Genomic DNA, 15,761 nt, shown 5'->3' with positions numbered 1-15,761 from the left:
GAGGAACAAAATATGTGCTAGAGGAAGTAACTATACTTACTACTATATGTTTTCTGATACACTAAGTTCCCCAAACCTATGTCTAACTTGTAATTAGTTTAGCCCCAGTTTTGACTGAACCTGCATATATGTATGTATGTATGTATGTACATGTGTCAGTATATATATATATAGACACACATGCCCAAGTATACACAAATAAAACATGTGTCTACATGTATATCCTTTACATATATGTGACTGGTGCCTTTCCTACCATAGATACAGATATTTGTTGCCTGTGGATTCCTGATTTGTTGACGTGTTGCCATAATCCTTTACATTCGAATAGGTACTTCTTCCTTATGTCCTTACCAAACACTTTCCTGTATGTGTTTCAGTCTCCACAGTGTTCCTCTGAGGATGTCAGATTAGCTATAACACAGATGAGGAAAGTAAGATTCACCAAGATTAGGGATTGCCCAGGGTCATCCACCTCCTAAGTAAGGAATATTGGAGTGAGTCTGAAGTTGAATTCAAACCCTTGTGGTTCCTAATCCAGGTCGCTTCCCACTATTCCACACTGTTTCTCATGAAAAAGGGTTCTCTAAGTTAAGCAGAGTCTCTGAAACCTTACTTTTTTCTTTTAAGACCTGTAAAGTGATGCTGTCTTTTGTTATTGTTCCGTCATTTGTGTCTGACTCTTCGTCACCCCATTTAGGGTTTTCTTAGCAAAGATACTATACTGGTTTGCTGTTTCCTTCTCTGACTCATTTTACAGATGAGGAAACTGAGGCAAATAGGGTTAAATGATTTGTCCAGAACCACACAGCTAAATTTGAACTAACAAAGATGAGTCTTCTGACTCCAGGGCTGGCACTCTATCCAATGTAACACCTTGGTGCCTGGTGCAATCTTTAAGGAATGAATAAACCAGGTTTTAGGGCATTCCTATGGGATTTGTAGTCACCATAGGTTATCTTCCGAGAATAGGTGAAGGAAGATAAAAGTAATATTGTGATTGAACCTCATTAAGTTTCATACAAGAAAAGGCTTATCTCAAATGTACATTTAGTTTCACGAAGGAACAGAGTTTGGGGTTCAGCCTATGCCCAAAGTGGAATAGTTGATATTCTATTTGACATTCAGAAATGTTCTTTACCAGACTAAAAAACAAAACAAAACAACATGTAGGATGTGGCCTCCAATAGTTGTTTTCTGTATTTTTAGTTTTGATTTTTAAATTTTAGCTTCATTTTAAGACTGAATGTAGGTTGAGGTGAGGAAAATAGGTGGAGGTATTTCAGAGAAAGAAGGTGGTTTCTCAAATGCTGTTGTTTGGTAGTTTTCCTCAAATTATTTCAGCATAGCCGTCATCCACAGAAAGAAAGACAACATTGTACAAGGTCTTAGAACAATATGGACTTAGGGGAGAATGTAAACGCATTTCTCTGATCTTTTCATTTTGTCTTACAGCTACATAAATTCTAATAATCTGTCCTTCCAAAACTGTTTCTGGTGTCTCTCATTTTATGCAGGGAAATGCGCACAAAATTCTGGATAAATGCACGTTACCGCTGACTGGAAAGCAGTGTGTGAACCGTATCATTACTGAAAAGGTAAAGTGCTTTCCTTTTTTCTTTTCCTTTGCCTGATAGAATCTATCACCATGTCATTTTTTATTTGAAAAGATTATTTCAGTTGCATATGGCCTCCCTGATAATGTAAATTACATGCATAGGTTCAGCTTGATCCTAGGATAAGTTAAGTAGAATGGACTAATCATTTTGCTATTTCAGAGTGTGGGTTCCATGAAGTGAGACACATAGACACACACGCCTCTGAAAAGCTGTCATATTTAATTTTGACAAAGTGACATCGTTAAAGAAAAATAACACTGATTGTTTTCTGGTGAATAATGTTGGAGTTAAAGATTTCTTGTTATGTGTATAACCCCTACTAATTATCTTTGCTTTCCTAAAACATAAACATGAGTTTTTTCACTTCTGTTTTAGAAAACTGACCCAAAAGCTGGTTTATTTGAGTAAAGATCCAAGTAGTTATAGTTCATGCAATTAGCATGGGAAGGTCCATCCTCCATTTCTTTCAGCCTTCTTGAATGTTCTTATAACCCATCAAGACTTAACCTGTCCCTTTGGTGTGATTATAGAACTCAGCATACAAGATGGACATTTCTATCTAAATGCAAAACTAAGGGTTAAAATGAGAGAGAGAACTATCTGTGGGGCTCTCCAGTCATCTTTATGGTCCATATTTGGTCCCAGAAGGTAGTCTAGTGATTAGAGTATTTGGCTTAAAGCCTGGAAGACCTGTGTTCAAATCCCTCATCAAATATTTACTAGTTGGGTAACTCTGGGCATGTCCCTTAATTTCTCTGAATTTCAGTGTTTTTATCTGTAACATGGATAGGTTGGACAAGATTGTCTCATGGGCATTTCCAGCTTCAAATCTGTGATCATGTAATTTCCAAACTCTTATGCTTGAGAGATTAAATGTGTCTGATCACAGTAGCTCAACTTCTTCATAAACAAAGTAAAAAAAAAACAAAAAACAAAACAAAAACATTTAATAAAGCCATACAACTGGAAGCAGGAAGTCTTGAGAGCTACAGTCAATTAACAGGACCTTCGTTTATGAACTCAGGTCCAGCTCATTGGCCTTTTCCATATTCCAGTTTTCTAAGAAGCTCAGAAAAGGAAGTTGATGAAACAAGCTTTCTAGACATCATCAGTCTTTAGTATTCTGTTCTATGATGTGTTCACAGTCAACTCCCTTAGGGCTATTTATGTGGCTTTTGAAAAGTGTCTCTTAAGAAATATCCAGTAGACACAAAGTGGCATGTACTTTGTCTCACTTTTCATCAGTCCATCTTACCAACTTTGCTCCCAAAGTGGCTTGGAAGAACAGCACCTTGAAAACAAATTCATATGTACCTTTGCCCCCTCTTTTTTAGCTTAGAGAAATCTGGGATTTTATATTATGAGAGTTTTCTTCTAGTGGTTGAAAGGCTATGTAAGTTACCTGGAAAAGGGACTAGGCTTCTTGGCCCCAAGGGGTAAAACTAGGAGCAGGGGGGAAGAGGTGGAAGAGGGATGAGAAGGAGAAGGAGAAGAAGAATTATTGTTATTCAGTCCAAGCAAAAATGCCCTTATTAGGACAAATGAAATAGAGTTACTTATACTTATAGTGAGTTGCCCATTCCTGGAAGGTCTTTAGTAGAGAGTGTGGATATAAGGGATTTGTAGACGGGAATTCCTTCCCTCAGGTGTGGGTTGGAGTAAGTGACTTCTGATATCTTTTCCAACTAAGAAGACATAATTCAAAGTACATTATCATTTCTTATACAGAAAATTCTATCACATAGGACAGCTGGTAGGGGGAGTAGATAGAGCGCTGTACTTGGAGTCAGGAAAACCTGAGTTCAGCTCTGGCCTCAGATGCTTACTAGCAATGTGACTCTGGGCAAGCCACTTAATCTGTTTGCCTCAGTTTCCTCATCTGTAAAATGGGAAATAATATATATTCACAAGGAATAGATAGCCCAGTCTGCCTTCCGACTACTTTCCAACCTGATAGCCCACATCTACACACTCAAATTCTTTATTCCAAACAAATGAGCCTGGTTGTCACACTGAAGGAGATATGTAGACCCTCTCTCATCTCTTCACTTTTGCTTATTCTATTTCACTTCATCTGGACTATCCTTCTTTTTCCACTTATCCATATGTTACCCACTTCAAGGTCAAATTCAAGGTTCCCTCTCCTTTCTGAAGCCTCCTGAGGCTGCTGTGACTCCTAATAATCCCTGTCCTCTGACCTTGGAATTCATATTATCTCTATTACTCATTTAGCACTTATCATAAACTGCCCAGGGCGGTTTTTAATACTGTTGTCTTTATTGTTATTCAACTCTTGTTTTATTTAATATGCCCATATCTTATCTCCCCAACTGTGTTATAAGTTATATAAAAGCAAAAGACCCCCATCTTCAATTTCTTTATATACCCTCTTTCCCTCTTCTTCTCACTAAAAGACTGACCCTGGACTATGGACATAGGAAGGTACTCATTCCATAAATATCTGTTGAATGAGGGATGAAGAAACCCTGTAACAGTAGGAATGATAAGGATGCCCTAGATGTGTGTGTGTGTGTGTGTGTGTGTGTGTGTGCGTGTGTAAGTAAGAATGTAGGGGGTGGAAGAGGAGGGAAGACATAGAACTCTGCAGAAAACTCTAAAAATTCCATTAGTGGCCCTTTGAAGGAGGAGGATGGTGTGATTTGTGGAACCATCACTCCTTCTATTAGTGCAGCCAGAGTGTGAACGATGGCTCCCCACATGGAATCCTAAGCCACCATTACTGGCTTTATCTCTGTGAAAATCTCTCAGTAGTGCAATCCTGCTGTGACAGGGAGAGGATAATGAACAAACCCTTCTGGGGAAAAGTGGCTCCTGTTTTCTCTTTTTCAGATGTAATGGTGAAACAAGTTTTCTCCTGGTGGATACTTCACTGTTACTTGGTCTTTGTTTACTTTCTCTGCTACCAGTTGGAATTCCTCATGGGGTTACAGAGAAGTTAGTTTCCCTCATCTAATAACAGACACCTTACTTCCCAGTAGATGTTCTCTAGGCTCAATTGCAGCACGGGGCATGTGTAAATAAATAAAAGCCACAAGCCAATTTGCCCTAGTTTTAATTTTCCTTAAACTCAGATCTTACTTTAGTACTAGCAACACTTTATTATTCTAGAAAATTCCCTGTCCAATATTGTTTTAATGACTTCATCCAGAGGACTTGACTTTTCTCTTGTCTGTTCCCTTTTTGTAAATGTGCATTTATTCTTAATTCAGGACAGAAGAGAACAGAATAAATTGTTCCCCAAACACATATTCTCCAAAAGAAAAAATTTCCATTTTCTGTCATTTTGCAATTAAACAAGTCATCCAAAACAGTATAAAGAAGCATTTCCATAATGATAATTTTTATTATCCAAACAAATATTTGTTCTGGAGTGCAGTTTCTTAAAAACTTTTTTAAATGTGCAAAAACAAATTGGTAAAAACATTGTGGTTTTTCAATGTAGCACTCTTTTCCTGTAGAATCCACTTAGTTTAGCAAATGTAGAAGAGTACCTATTCCTCTCCATTCCCCTAGATATTCTGCTCTGCAGTTCCTAAAGGAGGATCATCTTTGGGGAAAAGTTAGTGTTCTGGAATTTCTTTCATAGTTGTCACATTAAAGCCCTTGTAAGGTAATTATCTCTAACATAAATGGAACCTTACCAATCAAGCTGATACAAGCTCTCTAGAATAAGAGTATGTCTACAAATTAATGTGAATACATTGGACTTCCCTAAGGTATGTGCAAATATAAGTTCCGAACCTAAATAACAGCTAGATTGTATACAGAGGATTCATCAGATTTATAAGAGTAGAATATAACTCTTCCCAAAATAGAGAACTTTTAAAAAGTATCACTCGAGGAATAGTTGAACTGGGTTTGTATAGCTTGAAAATTAAGGAATGACTTGCCTCTTAACTTAAAATATTTGGAGGGCTGTCTGTGGAAGGAAGATTAGGAGTAGATATGTGTACTTTATGGCTCTGGAAGGAAGAATCAGGACCAGCAAATAAAAGCCACAAGAAGACGCATTTCAATTCAACATAGAAATCACATTTTTAATATTTAGAGCTTTCTAATAATGTTGACTGGCACTCCAGGTAGTAAGTCTCTTACCACTAGAGGTATTCAAGGAAAGAATGAATAGCCATCTGATGTGAGCCCTATGAAAGAGATTCCTTTATTCAGTAAGGAATTAGCCGAAAGACACTCTAACTTTGATTTTAAATGTGGAAGTGTTTGTTGTGAATCTGAAACATTGTCCCTTCAAGTGTACCTGCTAGGCTTAACTTATCTTAACCAGCACCATTTCCACATGGCATCAGAAATGAGAAATATATACAGAATATCTAAAAAGAAACATCCAACCAGAGACTATGCCTTGCAATTCCAAGTTATTTAAGTGAAAAGGAACACCATAATGTAGATATAAAAAGACCAGTTCCTGCTATGGAATGTCTCAATTCCTTTTCAATATGGAGGAGTATCTGTTTAAAGTCTTATGTATAGTACCAAAGGAAATGTCACTGGATAGAACCCATCCAGGACTATAGGACTTTGTGGATAAACTCCCTTATATAATACTCTCAGGGCAAGAAAACTCTCCCCTTCAAGTTTCTGAGGCAGCTAGGTTGCACAGTGGTTAGAGTGTTGAACTTGGGGTCTTAGGTTCCGTTATCTTCTTAGATGCAAATACCTTCTTGGTCACATTCTTGGGCAAGTCACTTGATTTCTCTCAGTGTCAACTTCTTCATCTGTAAAGTAGGAGGGGAGAAGGAATAAGCCTTTATTAAGTACCTACTATATGCCAGGAACTGGGCTAATCTTTATAAATATTATATCATTTGAAAATGGGAATAGCAATAGCACCCAACTCACAAGGTAGTTAGAAGCAAATAGGTAATATTTGCAAGGAAACTCTAAAGCTGTCTATAAATGATAGCTATTCTTAGCTATTATCATTAATCCTACAGCTATGCTATAGCTCCTTCCTCTATCTCTTTTAACTTTTTGTCCCTAGCAACACATAGTGCTTTCCTGGGCCTTCCCCTTCCAACAGTTTTTATTCATTATTTCATCCATTTTGATGGAAATTTTCTAAAATGGAGAATGTATTTTCCTACCTTAACAACATTCCTTGATAAATGAAGGTCATCGATGCTGACATAGTTGTTAAAAACATCAGTTATGATCCAGTATGATCTAAAATTGCACTTCTGGTAAGGCCATGGGCTGTATTGGGAAGAGCTTAGGACTTAAGTGAGCCCTGGATTCAACTCCCAGCTCCTATCCTTTCTTCCTTTGTGACCCCTTCCAAGTTGTTTTTTTATTTTTATCTTTTGTAACTTATCTGTGATTTCCATTGGTATCAGGCTTGCTGACACCTCCTAATGAGGAGTTCCCTGTACCAGTGAGGAGGCCTTCAACCAATGAGGGTCAGCCATTCCTTCTTAAATTAGAGTTGTATTTGCCCAGGACACTGAGAAATTAAGTTGAAATGACCAGGAACACACAGCAAGTATGTGTTAAAAGGCAAAAATTGAAGCCAGGCCTTCTTGACTATGGCTGCCTACACTTGACTATCCATTACTCTCCATGAGTGTTTTTTTTTAAATGAATGCCTGTATTAATTTATTGTCTTTTGTTTGACTAATGTCAAAAAAAGTTTTTCTTTTTAATGTTACTTAAGCTGTTGTTAGCAAATAAATGCCATTACTATTCACCACTTGTGTATTTTCTAGCATCAACTCTTGGACAGTAATTACTGATAAGGAAATTGGCACATGTTAAATATAGATAATAGTTTTCACAATTTCAGACTGCTAATATTTTTGGCTCCTTTTGGTCCCCATGCTTGTTTTCTCCTTTAAAAACATGATTTGTTGTTTCTAGTTTCTTTACCTTGCATTATAAAATTATTACCATGCTAAAAATTATCATTGTCACTTGCTTGAATCTGACAGGCTGTGTTTGATGTGGACAAGGAAAAAGGGTTGACTTTGGTTGAAATCTGGGAAGGACTGACAGTGGATGACATAAAGAAAAGCACTGGGTGTGATTTTGCTGTAAGTATTTGTGTGAGTAAATGTAGCCATTTGTCCTCTATACTAAGCCTGATTAACGGGTAAGTACAGGACATAAACCGTTAATTTGTTATCATTTTTAGATTTGACCTTTCAGATACACAGGAGTGGAAGGAAGGGATGGTCACAGATTATATCAGGTGGGAAAAGAGAATCATGCACTGACTCACAGGGGAGCAGTAAAAGTCAGGGCGGGGAGCACATGAATGAGAGGATGGTGGGGTTTAGATTAGGAATTAATTGGAAACACAAGAAAAAGAGCAACTCAGTAGCTGGAAACAGAAACTAAGGATGGGCTGTAGTTTATTCTCTGAAAATTCTTCTGAAATCTTCCAAATGGCAGTTGGGACATACTACAACCTAACTGTGACCTTCACATGAGGAAGCAAATCCTCCTGGACTCTTTCTGGGCATGACATTAAACTCATCAAAGAATTACTACCTAGTGAAAGTCTGTGAATTGGATTACTGCAAACCTTGAAGAACATTTAAGTTCCAGGGAGGGTTCTAACACTATTGGAATTACACTACTACGCTTCATTTTAAGAAAGTGTAACATATTACAATTCTTACTGACAGCAGGTAAATTAGGAGGGGAAGATAATTAATATTAGAAAAGAATTTCCTTTGCATCAGAAAGAAAAAAAAACAACTAGGGGAGAGTGTGAGCTTTAAATTGGAACACATGGAGTGATTTGAGAGAACAGTTAATCCAGTAAGGGGAGGAATGTGAAGTAAGATTTGGATTAAGTACTTATCCATAGACCACTAATCATCTCTCAGTTTGAGGGGGGGAAAGGAGAGAAGGAGGAAAGGAAAGAGTGAGTACAGGTCATAGGAAGATCCTGAGTTAGGAGGACTTTCTGATCAAAGATAACCAGAAATGAGGACAAAAACATCTTTCAAGTCAGGGGTTAAAAAGATTTCATTTGCTTACAGTTTTTCAGGAAGACATTTCCTGTGTATGATGAGGTATATGTCTCAAGAAAATAGAAAAACCCAGTTGCTACAGGACTGCCTAACCTTCAGAAAATCATTCACAAAGGGGATTTGGTAAATCACGAATACATTTATTTCTTAGGTCCTGAATGGCTTGTACCTATCAGAGTATAACAAATTGCTGTGAAAACAAGTTTGCTGCATAATTCATTACTCACATATATAACTATTCATGGTACTCTGCCAAGGTCCTTGTCCATTAACCTTTTCTGAATTTCCCTTTGAAAATACTCTTCCAGCAATACGTTGCACAAAGAACCCCTCTTTAATTAGCTTTCCAGTAACTACAGAGGAAAAATAGAATTTGTCTGTACTTTATTCTAGACGATCCTAGTGATTGAGTAGCTAAACTTATTTAATAAGACATTCTTTAAATCAACCCATGTGAATTAGCCAACCTCCCCTCGTTAAGGTAATAATATATATTTTTAGATGCAATAGATACTTTATAGCAAAGGAGATTGGAAAAAAAAACAGATAGACCCTGGTCCCTGGGTACCTCTGTTTTATTTGTATAGGCAAATATGGAATGAAAAAGTTGGATTGTTGGACTGATGGAATTTGTACTTCTTAGCTCTGATATTATTCATGCAGTCCACTCTTTCACCAGATATAGTTGAAAAATGTGGTCTGGTTAAGTAGGTATTCTGATAAATGAATAATAGTTTTCTAAGAATTGTAAAGCAGCAAAATATGCTTAATAATAAAATTATGCTTACCATAGCTTAATACCTTTTCATCATTATGATATTAATATAACTCTTTCCCAAGTCTTAAGCGGTCATCATCATTATGAATACTAATTATCAGTGTTCTATAGACATACAGAAATGCTAGCTGCTGGAGAGAACTACTTGACAGAATACTAAATAAAAAGGTAAAAATAAGACTAAAATACCTCAGTGCATTTTAAGATTGAACTAGGACAAGGGCTAACATTGTAAATAGAGAGAAGGGGACAGATGTGAGGAGAGTGGCTCAATTGATAGGGCTTGCCATGTAGTTGGATATTGGTAGGAGAGGAGAGGAAAGGGTAAGAGGTGACTTTAATTTCCAACTCAGTATCTTCAATAGAAATGGAGAAATTTGTAGAAGACACGGATTTCCTTTAGAAAATAATGGTTTACCCTTTGGATGCAGCATCATAACCTGCATTAATAACTAAAAGAGAACATGGAATCCAACTCATTGTGTAGATGAGTAAACTAAGCCCAAAGGGGTTACATGACTTACCCAAAGTTTCACAGGTAGTAATAACTAAGATGTGAGCCCATGTCCTCTGACCCCAAATCAAGCGCTATGACCAAAATTATAAGCAATGCTTTTACTGGACTGCAGCATCTTAACAACGCCTCAGACACAAGAAGTGACTTAATGTATGTCAAGTTACACATATGACAGTTAAAGGATGTGGGTTTTGTAGTGAGAGCAAGGGATGATAGTGCAAATATTGAACTTATTGGCAAAATATTCAGACAAAGTTCAAGGAACCCAAATATGGGGCAAAACATGGACAGGAATCTCACAGGATAAGAAAGCATTTAATCAAGACTGGTAGAAGAAATACCCAGACCATTGAGATCACAGATCACCAAGCATTTATTAAATACCTACTATGTGCAGGCACTGTATTAGGTACTAGGGATACAAAGACAAAAATGAAGCAAAAATTGCCCTTGAAGAGGTTACATTCTACTAGAGGGACAATATGTACCCAACTAAGTAATTTCTTTTTTTGTTTGTTTTTTGTCTTTTTTGGGGGGGGAGGCAGGGCAATTAGGGTTATGTGACTTGATCAAGGTCACATAGCTAGTAAGTGTTAAGTATCTGAGGCTGGATTTGAATGTAGGTCCTCCTGACTCCAGGGCCGGTGCTCTATTCACTGTACCACCTACCTGCCCTGTAACTAAGTAATTTCTATCTATCTGTCTGTCTATCTATCTAAAATATTAAATGAGTTTGAGAGTCATTGGGCCATCCAGGTAGAGATGTCCACCAGGCATTTGGAGACTGAGAAGTTAGTCAGAAATTAAATAGACTTGGGAGTCATTGGCAGAGAGGTGATGATTGAATCCATGGGAACAGATAATATTGCTCTGGGAAAGAGTGTAAAGAAAAGAAAGAAAGGCCCAGGGCAATGCCTTGTTATACTGGGTGCCTGTGGTATTCCCACTGCCGATCCAGGTACACTGGGGGATGTAGAGAAAGAAGAAAATGCCCTTCACCTTAAAAGACCTTGGTCCTCTCTTCCTGGCAAGACTGCTAAACCTTTAGGGACAAGTATATACTGCTTGTCTGCTTGTCTGCAGTGATATCTCAAAGAAACCAGATATAGACATTCCTTGGCAAGGGAAATGGATTTATATTCACCCATATCTATTATGAGCTGGCATTATGTCAGAAAGAGAGTACACTCTAAGGATTTCAATGGGTCGAGGAGACAATACATTGGACATTGGCTTAGCTCCCACACTTAAATCCTTTTCTGCTTAGCTAGTAGATCACCTTGGCAGGGTAATCTGCTTTGGCGTTTATGGGCTTATAACTTTGATGAAACTATGAAGGAACAGAATGAGAAATTGTACTTTTAGTAGATGTTTTTCATTATAAAAATAGACAGGCAAAGTCAGTCTACATAAAGATTCATCTTCTTTTTTTGTGAAAGCCATCCAGTTTCCACATCAAGGGTATGAACAACATTAGAAGCTCAAAATAGGTCTGACATGACAAAGAAAAGAATCAGATGTTTCATTAAAAAAATTAAGCTGTCCATATTCCTTTGAGAGGAAATGTTATAAACCATCTATTTGAAATCATCTGTTTTCAACAGAAGAGTTTTATTTCATTAAGTTATTCCCACAGATGTTCCATTGCTTAAAAAAGAAAATGGATTGTTTCTGAGACTGCCTTGTTTAAATACAAAGAGCCATGTGTCTTTCCTTGTACATGGTAGAGAATTCTCATTGATAACAACTGGAGATCCATGCAAATGTAGACTTTTACTTTTTGCCGACTTATTACAAGTCTGTCTTGAGAAAGAAATGTCTTCCAAATGGCAACTCAGAATGAAAGCATTCTTGGGCATACAGCAAGCCTTAACTGAACTTATTCTCTGAGAAATCCATTAAACAGTGCCATTTACATAATGTAGATGTTCTAGGGAGTAGGGGAAGTGATTTTATGCCAAATACATAGATTGAATAGCAAATCCTTTGATAGTGAAATTGAAAGATGTTGTAACATTCAGCATTATGAGAAGGCAATTCAGAGATGGTTTTCAAGTGAACCAAAAAAAAAGAAAGAAATGAATTTGTAAATAAGTGATGTGTTCTCCTCTCACACATTAATTTGCTAATGTAGTATATTCTCTAAGGGCCTGGATTATCAGGTCAAAAGCACTACAAAAACCTTGAAATATATGGGTAAACACAAACGGGTACATTGACATAGATTTCAGTCTAGTGTTATGAAGCAGGATGATCTTTTATTTAAATATGGTGGACTAGCCACAGAATCCTAAAGCCCAGGGTAACCCTAAGGAGTAATCTGTTCTAGGTCTTCTGCTCCTTTGGCCATGGACACTTCACCTTGAAATGATTTGAAGAAATCAATGAGAGTTGGTCTGGGAAACCTGGGAGTATAGAATAACCTTAGAATAAAGGATCAAGGGCTGCAGAAGTTTGGGAGCAAAGTAAAAGAAGGGATGGGGGCAGCTAGGTGGCACAGTGAATAGAGCACAGACCCTGGAGTCAGGAGGACCTCAGTACAGATTTGACCTCAGACACTTGACACTTAACTAGCTAGCTATGTGACCTTGGGCAAGTCACTTAACCCCAATTGCCTTGCCTTCCCCCCTCCAAAAAAAAAAAGGGGGTAGGGACTGGTTCTGTTATTTCATTGGTTAAGAGAAGTTCCATGTAAATAAACAAGCTCTACTATTTTAGAAGTTGCCTAGAGGTCTCTGAGGTTAAGTGACACACAGGTAGTATGTGCCAGAGGTGAGACTCAAACCCAGGTCTTTCTTGTTCCAAGTCCAGCTCTTTTATCAACTATATATATCCATCTATAAAATAAAAGAAATTAAACTTAATTTTTTTTTAAGCAATCAGGGTTAAGTAACTTGCTCAAGGTTACACGGCCGGTTATTTCTAGATGTGGTGCTGAGTATCTGAGCCCAGATTTGATCCAGGTCATCCCGACACTGGAGCCGGTGCTCTTACTCGCTGAGCCACCTGGCCGCCCCAAACTTAATTTTCTTATCAAAAGCATTTACCAAAATACCATGAGTATTTTGGATGCATACATGATTTCATGTTTAATATTTTAGAGGGAAATTATTATTAGCATATGCATATCATTAGCTTTGGCTTTTCTTTTTAAATGACAAAGGTCTTTAAACCTCAGCTGGTTTAGGGTACCCTTTGGCTAAATCACTTTCACAGCTTCTGTTCTCTTTAGCAATAGGAATCTAGTAGTTACAGCCCTTTAAATAATTAAACTTTCAGATGCTTAAAGGTAGCTATTATCACCCCCCCCTAGATTTCTCATCTTCAGACTGAATTACCAGGATCATTTATTTAGAGTTGAAAGGAGTCTCAGAGGTCATTGAGTTCAGTTCCTTTATTTTACAGATGAGGTTCAGAGAGAGTAAAGGACTAGCCCATGGAAGCTAGTTAAAAAGCATCTGTGGTAAGATTTGAACCCAGACCTTTTCGACTCCCAAGTGTATCACAATATCCATATGACACCACACTGATTCTAAGACACATTTGTGTGTCCTGCTGTAACGATAATGATAATAATTACAGGTTAAATTTACATAGTGCTTGAAAGTTTGCAAAACAGTATATGCTTTTCTTTTTTGATAACCAACCCAATATAATCTATGGTATATATTTTGTTTTAATTTATGAGACTCTGCTCCCTTGAGAGTGCATACATAACGTGTACCATCATCTATCAGCATTTCAAGAAATCCATGTTAGCAGGATTTGCCTTTTCATAAAAAGGAAGATTTACAACTCAGCAAATTATTTCTATGTCCCTGGTCATTGAAATTTCTAGCCTCTATTAGAAATTTGGAGTGGAGAAATTGGGTGAGAAGGAAACAAGAAAATAAAGGCTAGAACTGAGGTTTGTTTATAAAAGTATAAAATTAATTTCAGAGCTGAAAGAGACCTCAGAAGTCATCTATTCCAATGTATACCTGAAGCAGGAAACACTACTTTATCATCTAATAGTTATAGTCAGATTCTTGCTGGAAGACCTCTAGAAGTAAAAAACTTGCTATCTCCCAGATCTCTGCTCCCTTCATGGCCGAACTCCTAGAAAGTTATCTAGAGTATTACCTCCATATCCTTCCTTTCCACTCAAGAGTCCCAGATTTTGAGAGTTGGGAGACTCAGCAACCATGTAGCCCAATCCATATACATGAAAGTATATGGATATATGCTCCAGTATAGCATATCCGATAAGAGGCACATGCAGTGAATGCACTGTGCCAGGTTCTGGGTTTATGGAGAAAAAACTGAACAGTGCCTGTCCTCAAGGAGTTTACAATCTCCTGGGGATAATTTCAACTATACATAGTTTAGCAAATACACAGTATCACAAAGCAATTTCAAAAAAGTATCACTTCTCAGCCTGCCTTCTGGCCCCACTACACTATTAAAACTACTCTCGGGGCAGCTAGGTGGTGCAGTGAATAGAGCACCAGACCTGGAGTCAGGAGGACCTGAGTTCAAATCCAGACTCAGACACTTAACACTAGACATGTGACCTTGGGCAAGTCACTTAACCCCAATTGCCCTGCATTCTCCCCTCCAAAAAGCAACAAAACAAAACAAAAAAAAAACCCTACTCTCTCCCAGGTCTATCAGTCATCTTTGAATTATGAAATACAGTGACCTTTTCTCAGTTTTCACTCTCTCAGTCCTTCTCTACCTTATGAATATATTGATCACCTTCTCTTTCTGTATCTTCTTTTCCTTCCTTAAGTGATGCTATGCTTAACTTAAGTCTACTCTTGACTGTTTAATTTCCTTGGGCTCCTTTGCAGGATAATTATTGTGTTACCTCACATTAAATGGTCCTCATTCTCTTTTTATTCCCTCTTGGTGATCTCCCATGGGCTCAGTGATCAATGCCTCAGATACCCAAATCTCTGTTGTCTAGCTCTCTCCTGAACTCCAGAGATGTATTAGTCAAATAAGCTTTACAAACCTTAAAGTGCTTCATAAATGCTAACAATCACCATTGTTACTACTACTACTACTACTACCTACTACTACTGCTATCATTATCACTATCATCACTACCACTGCAACTACTACTACGAGCACCACTACCACCACCACCACCACCACCACCACCACTACTAGTACTACTGGATTTTCCTACCCAAATGTCCTAGAAATCTCAAACTCAACATGTCTAGAATAGAACTCATTATGTTTTCCTCAAAACATCTCTCCTCCAATATTCCCCATTTCTTTTGATGATAACACCTTCCTTTTGCTCAGCCAAATGTGTATATTAGGAGTTACAACAGATACCAGTTAGTTGTCAAGTCTTGATGACCCTGCCTTTATAGCATTCCTCTGTGATCTCTCTTTACTTACACAATATGGACCTTAGTTTAGACCCTCACTGCTAGTTGGTCTCCCTGCTTCCTGTCTCCTTTCTCCTATCTGTCCTCTGTACAGCTGTCACATGGACATTCCCAACATATGGATGTGACTATTACCCCATTAAGCATAAACTTTAAATTGCTCATTGTTGCTTCTGCTATTAAATGCAAGCTCCTTTAGCCAGACTTTTAAAGCCTAATCTTATTTCATGTTATGTTCCTTTATATACTCTTTGTAGTTTGTAGTCACAGATGTGTCCCACACGTATGGCCGTCCATCCTCTTTCTCTGTGCCTTTAAATAAAGGATTCCCCATGTCTGGAATCACTCCTCAACTCTAGCTTCCTTCAAAACATAGCATAGGCACCACCTCCTACAGTCTCCTTTTCCTGATCTCCCAATCATTAACACTCTCTTCTTTCTTCATACTGC

The 15,761-nt window shown here is 37.7% G+C and overlaps 1 protein-coding gene across 1 annotated transcript in view; it reads left to right on the top strand.

The window, feature by feature from the left end:
* The window catches only part of OXCT1 (3-oxoacid CoA-transferase 1), a 179,456-nt gene that overhangs the window by 157,469 nt on the left and 6,226 nt on the right, over positions 1-15,761 (top strand). The window contains exons 15-16 of the mRNA XM_069096229.1: positions 1,518-1,598; positions 7,583-7,684. Of these exons, the coding sequence (XP_068952330.1) occupies positions 1,518-1,598; positions 7,583-7,684 (183 nt within the window). The remainder of the gene's footprint in view (positions 1-1,517; positions 1,599-7,582; positions 7,685-15,761) is intronic.

This window comes from Petaurus breviceps, unplaced genomic scaffold (genome assembly GCF_028583685.1).
Source record: "Petaurus breviceps papuanus isolate PSGF00001 unplaced genomic scaffold, PetGlider_PUasm1.0 229, whole genome shotgun sequence".
NCBI lineage: Eukaryota > Metazoa > Chordata > Mammalia > Diprotodontia > Petauridae > Petaurus > Petaurus breviceps.
Note: the sequence above shows the minus strand (reverse complement) of the source record. Positions and strands in the feature narration are given on the sequence as shown.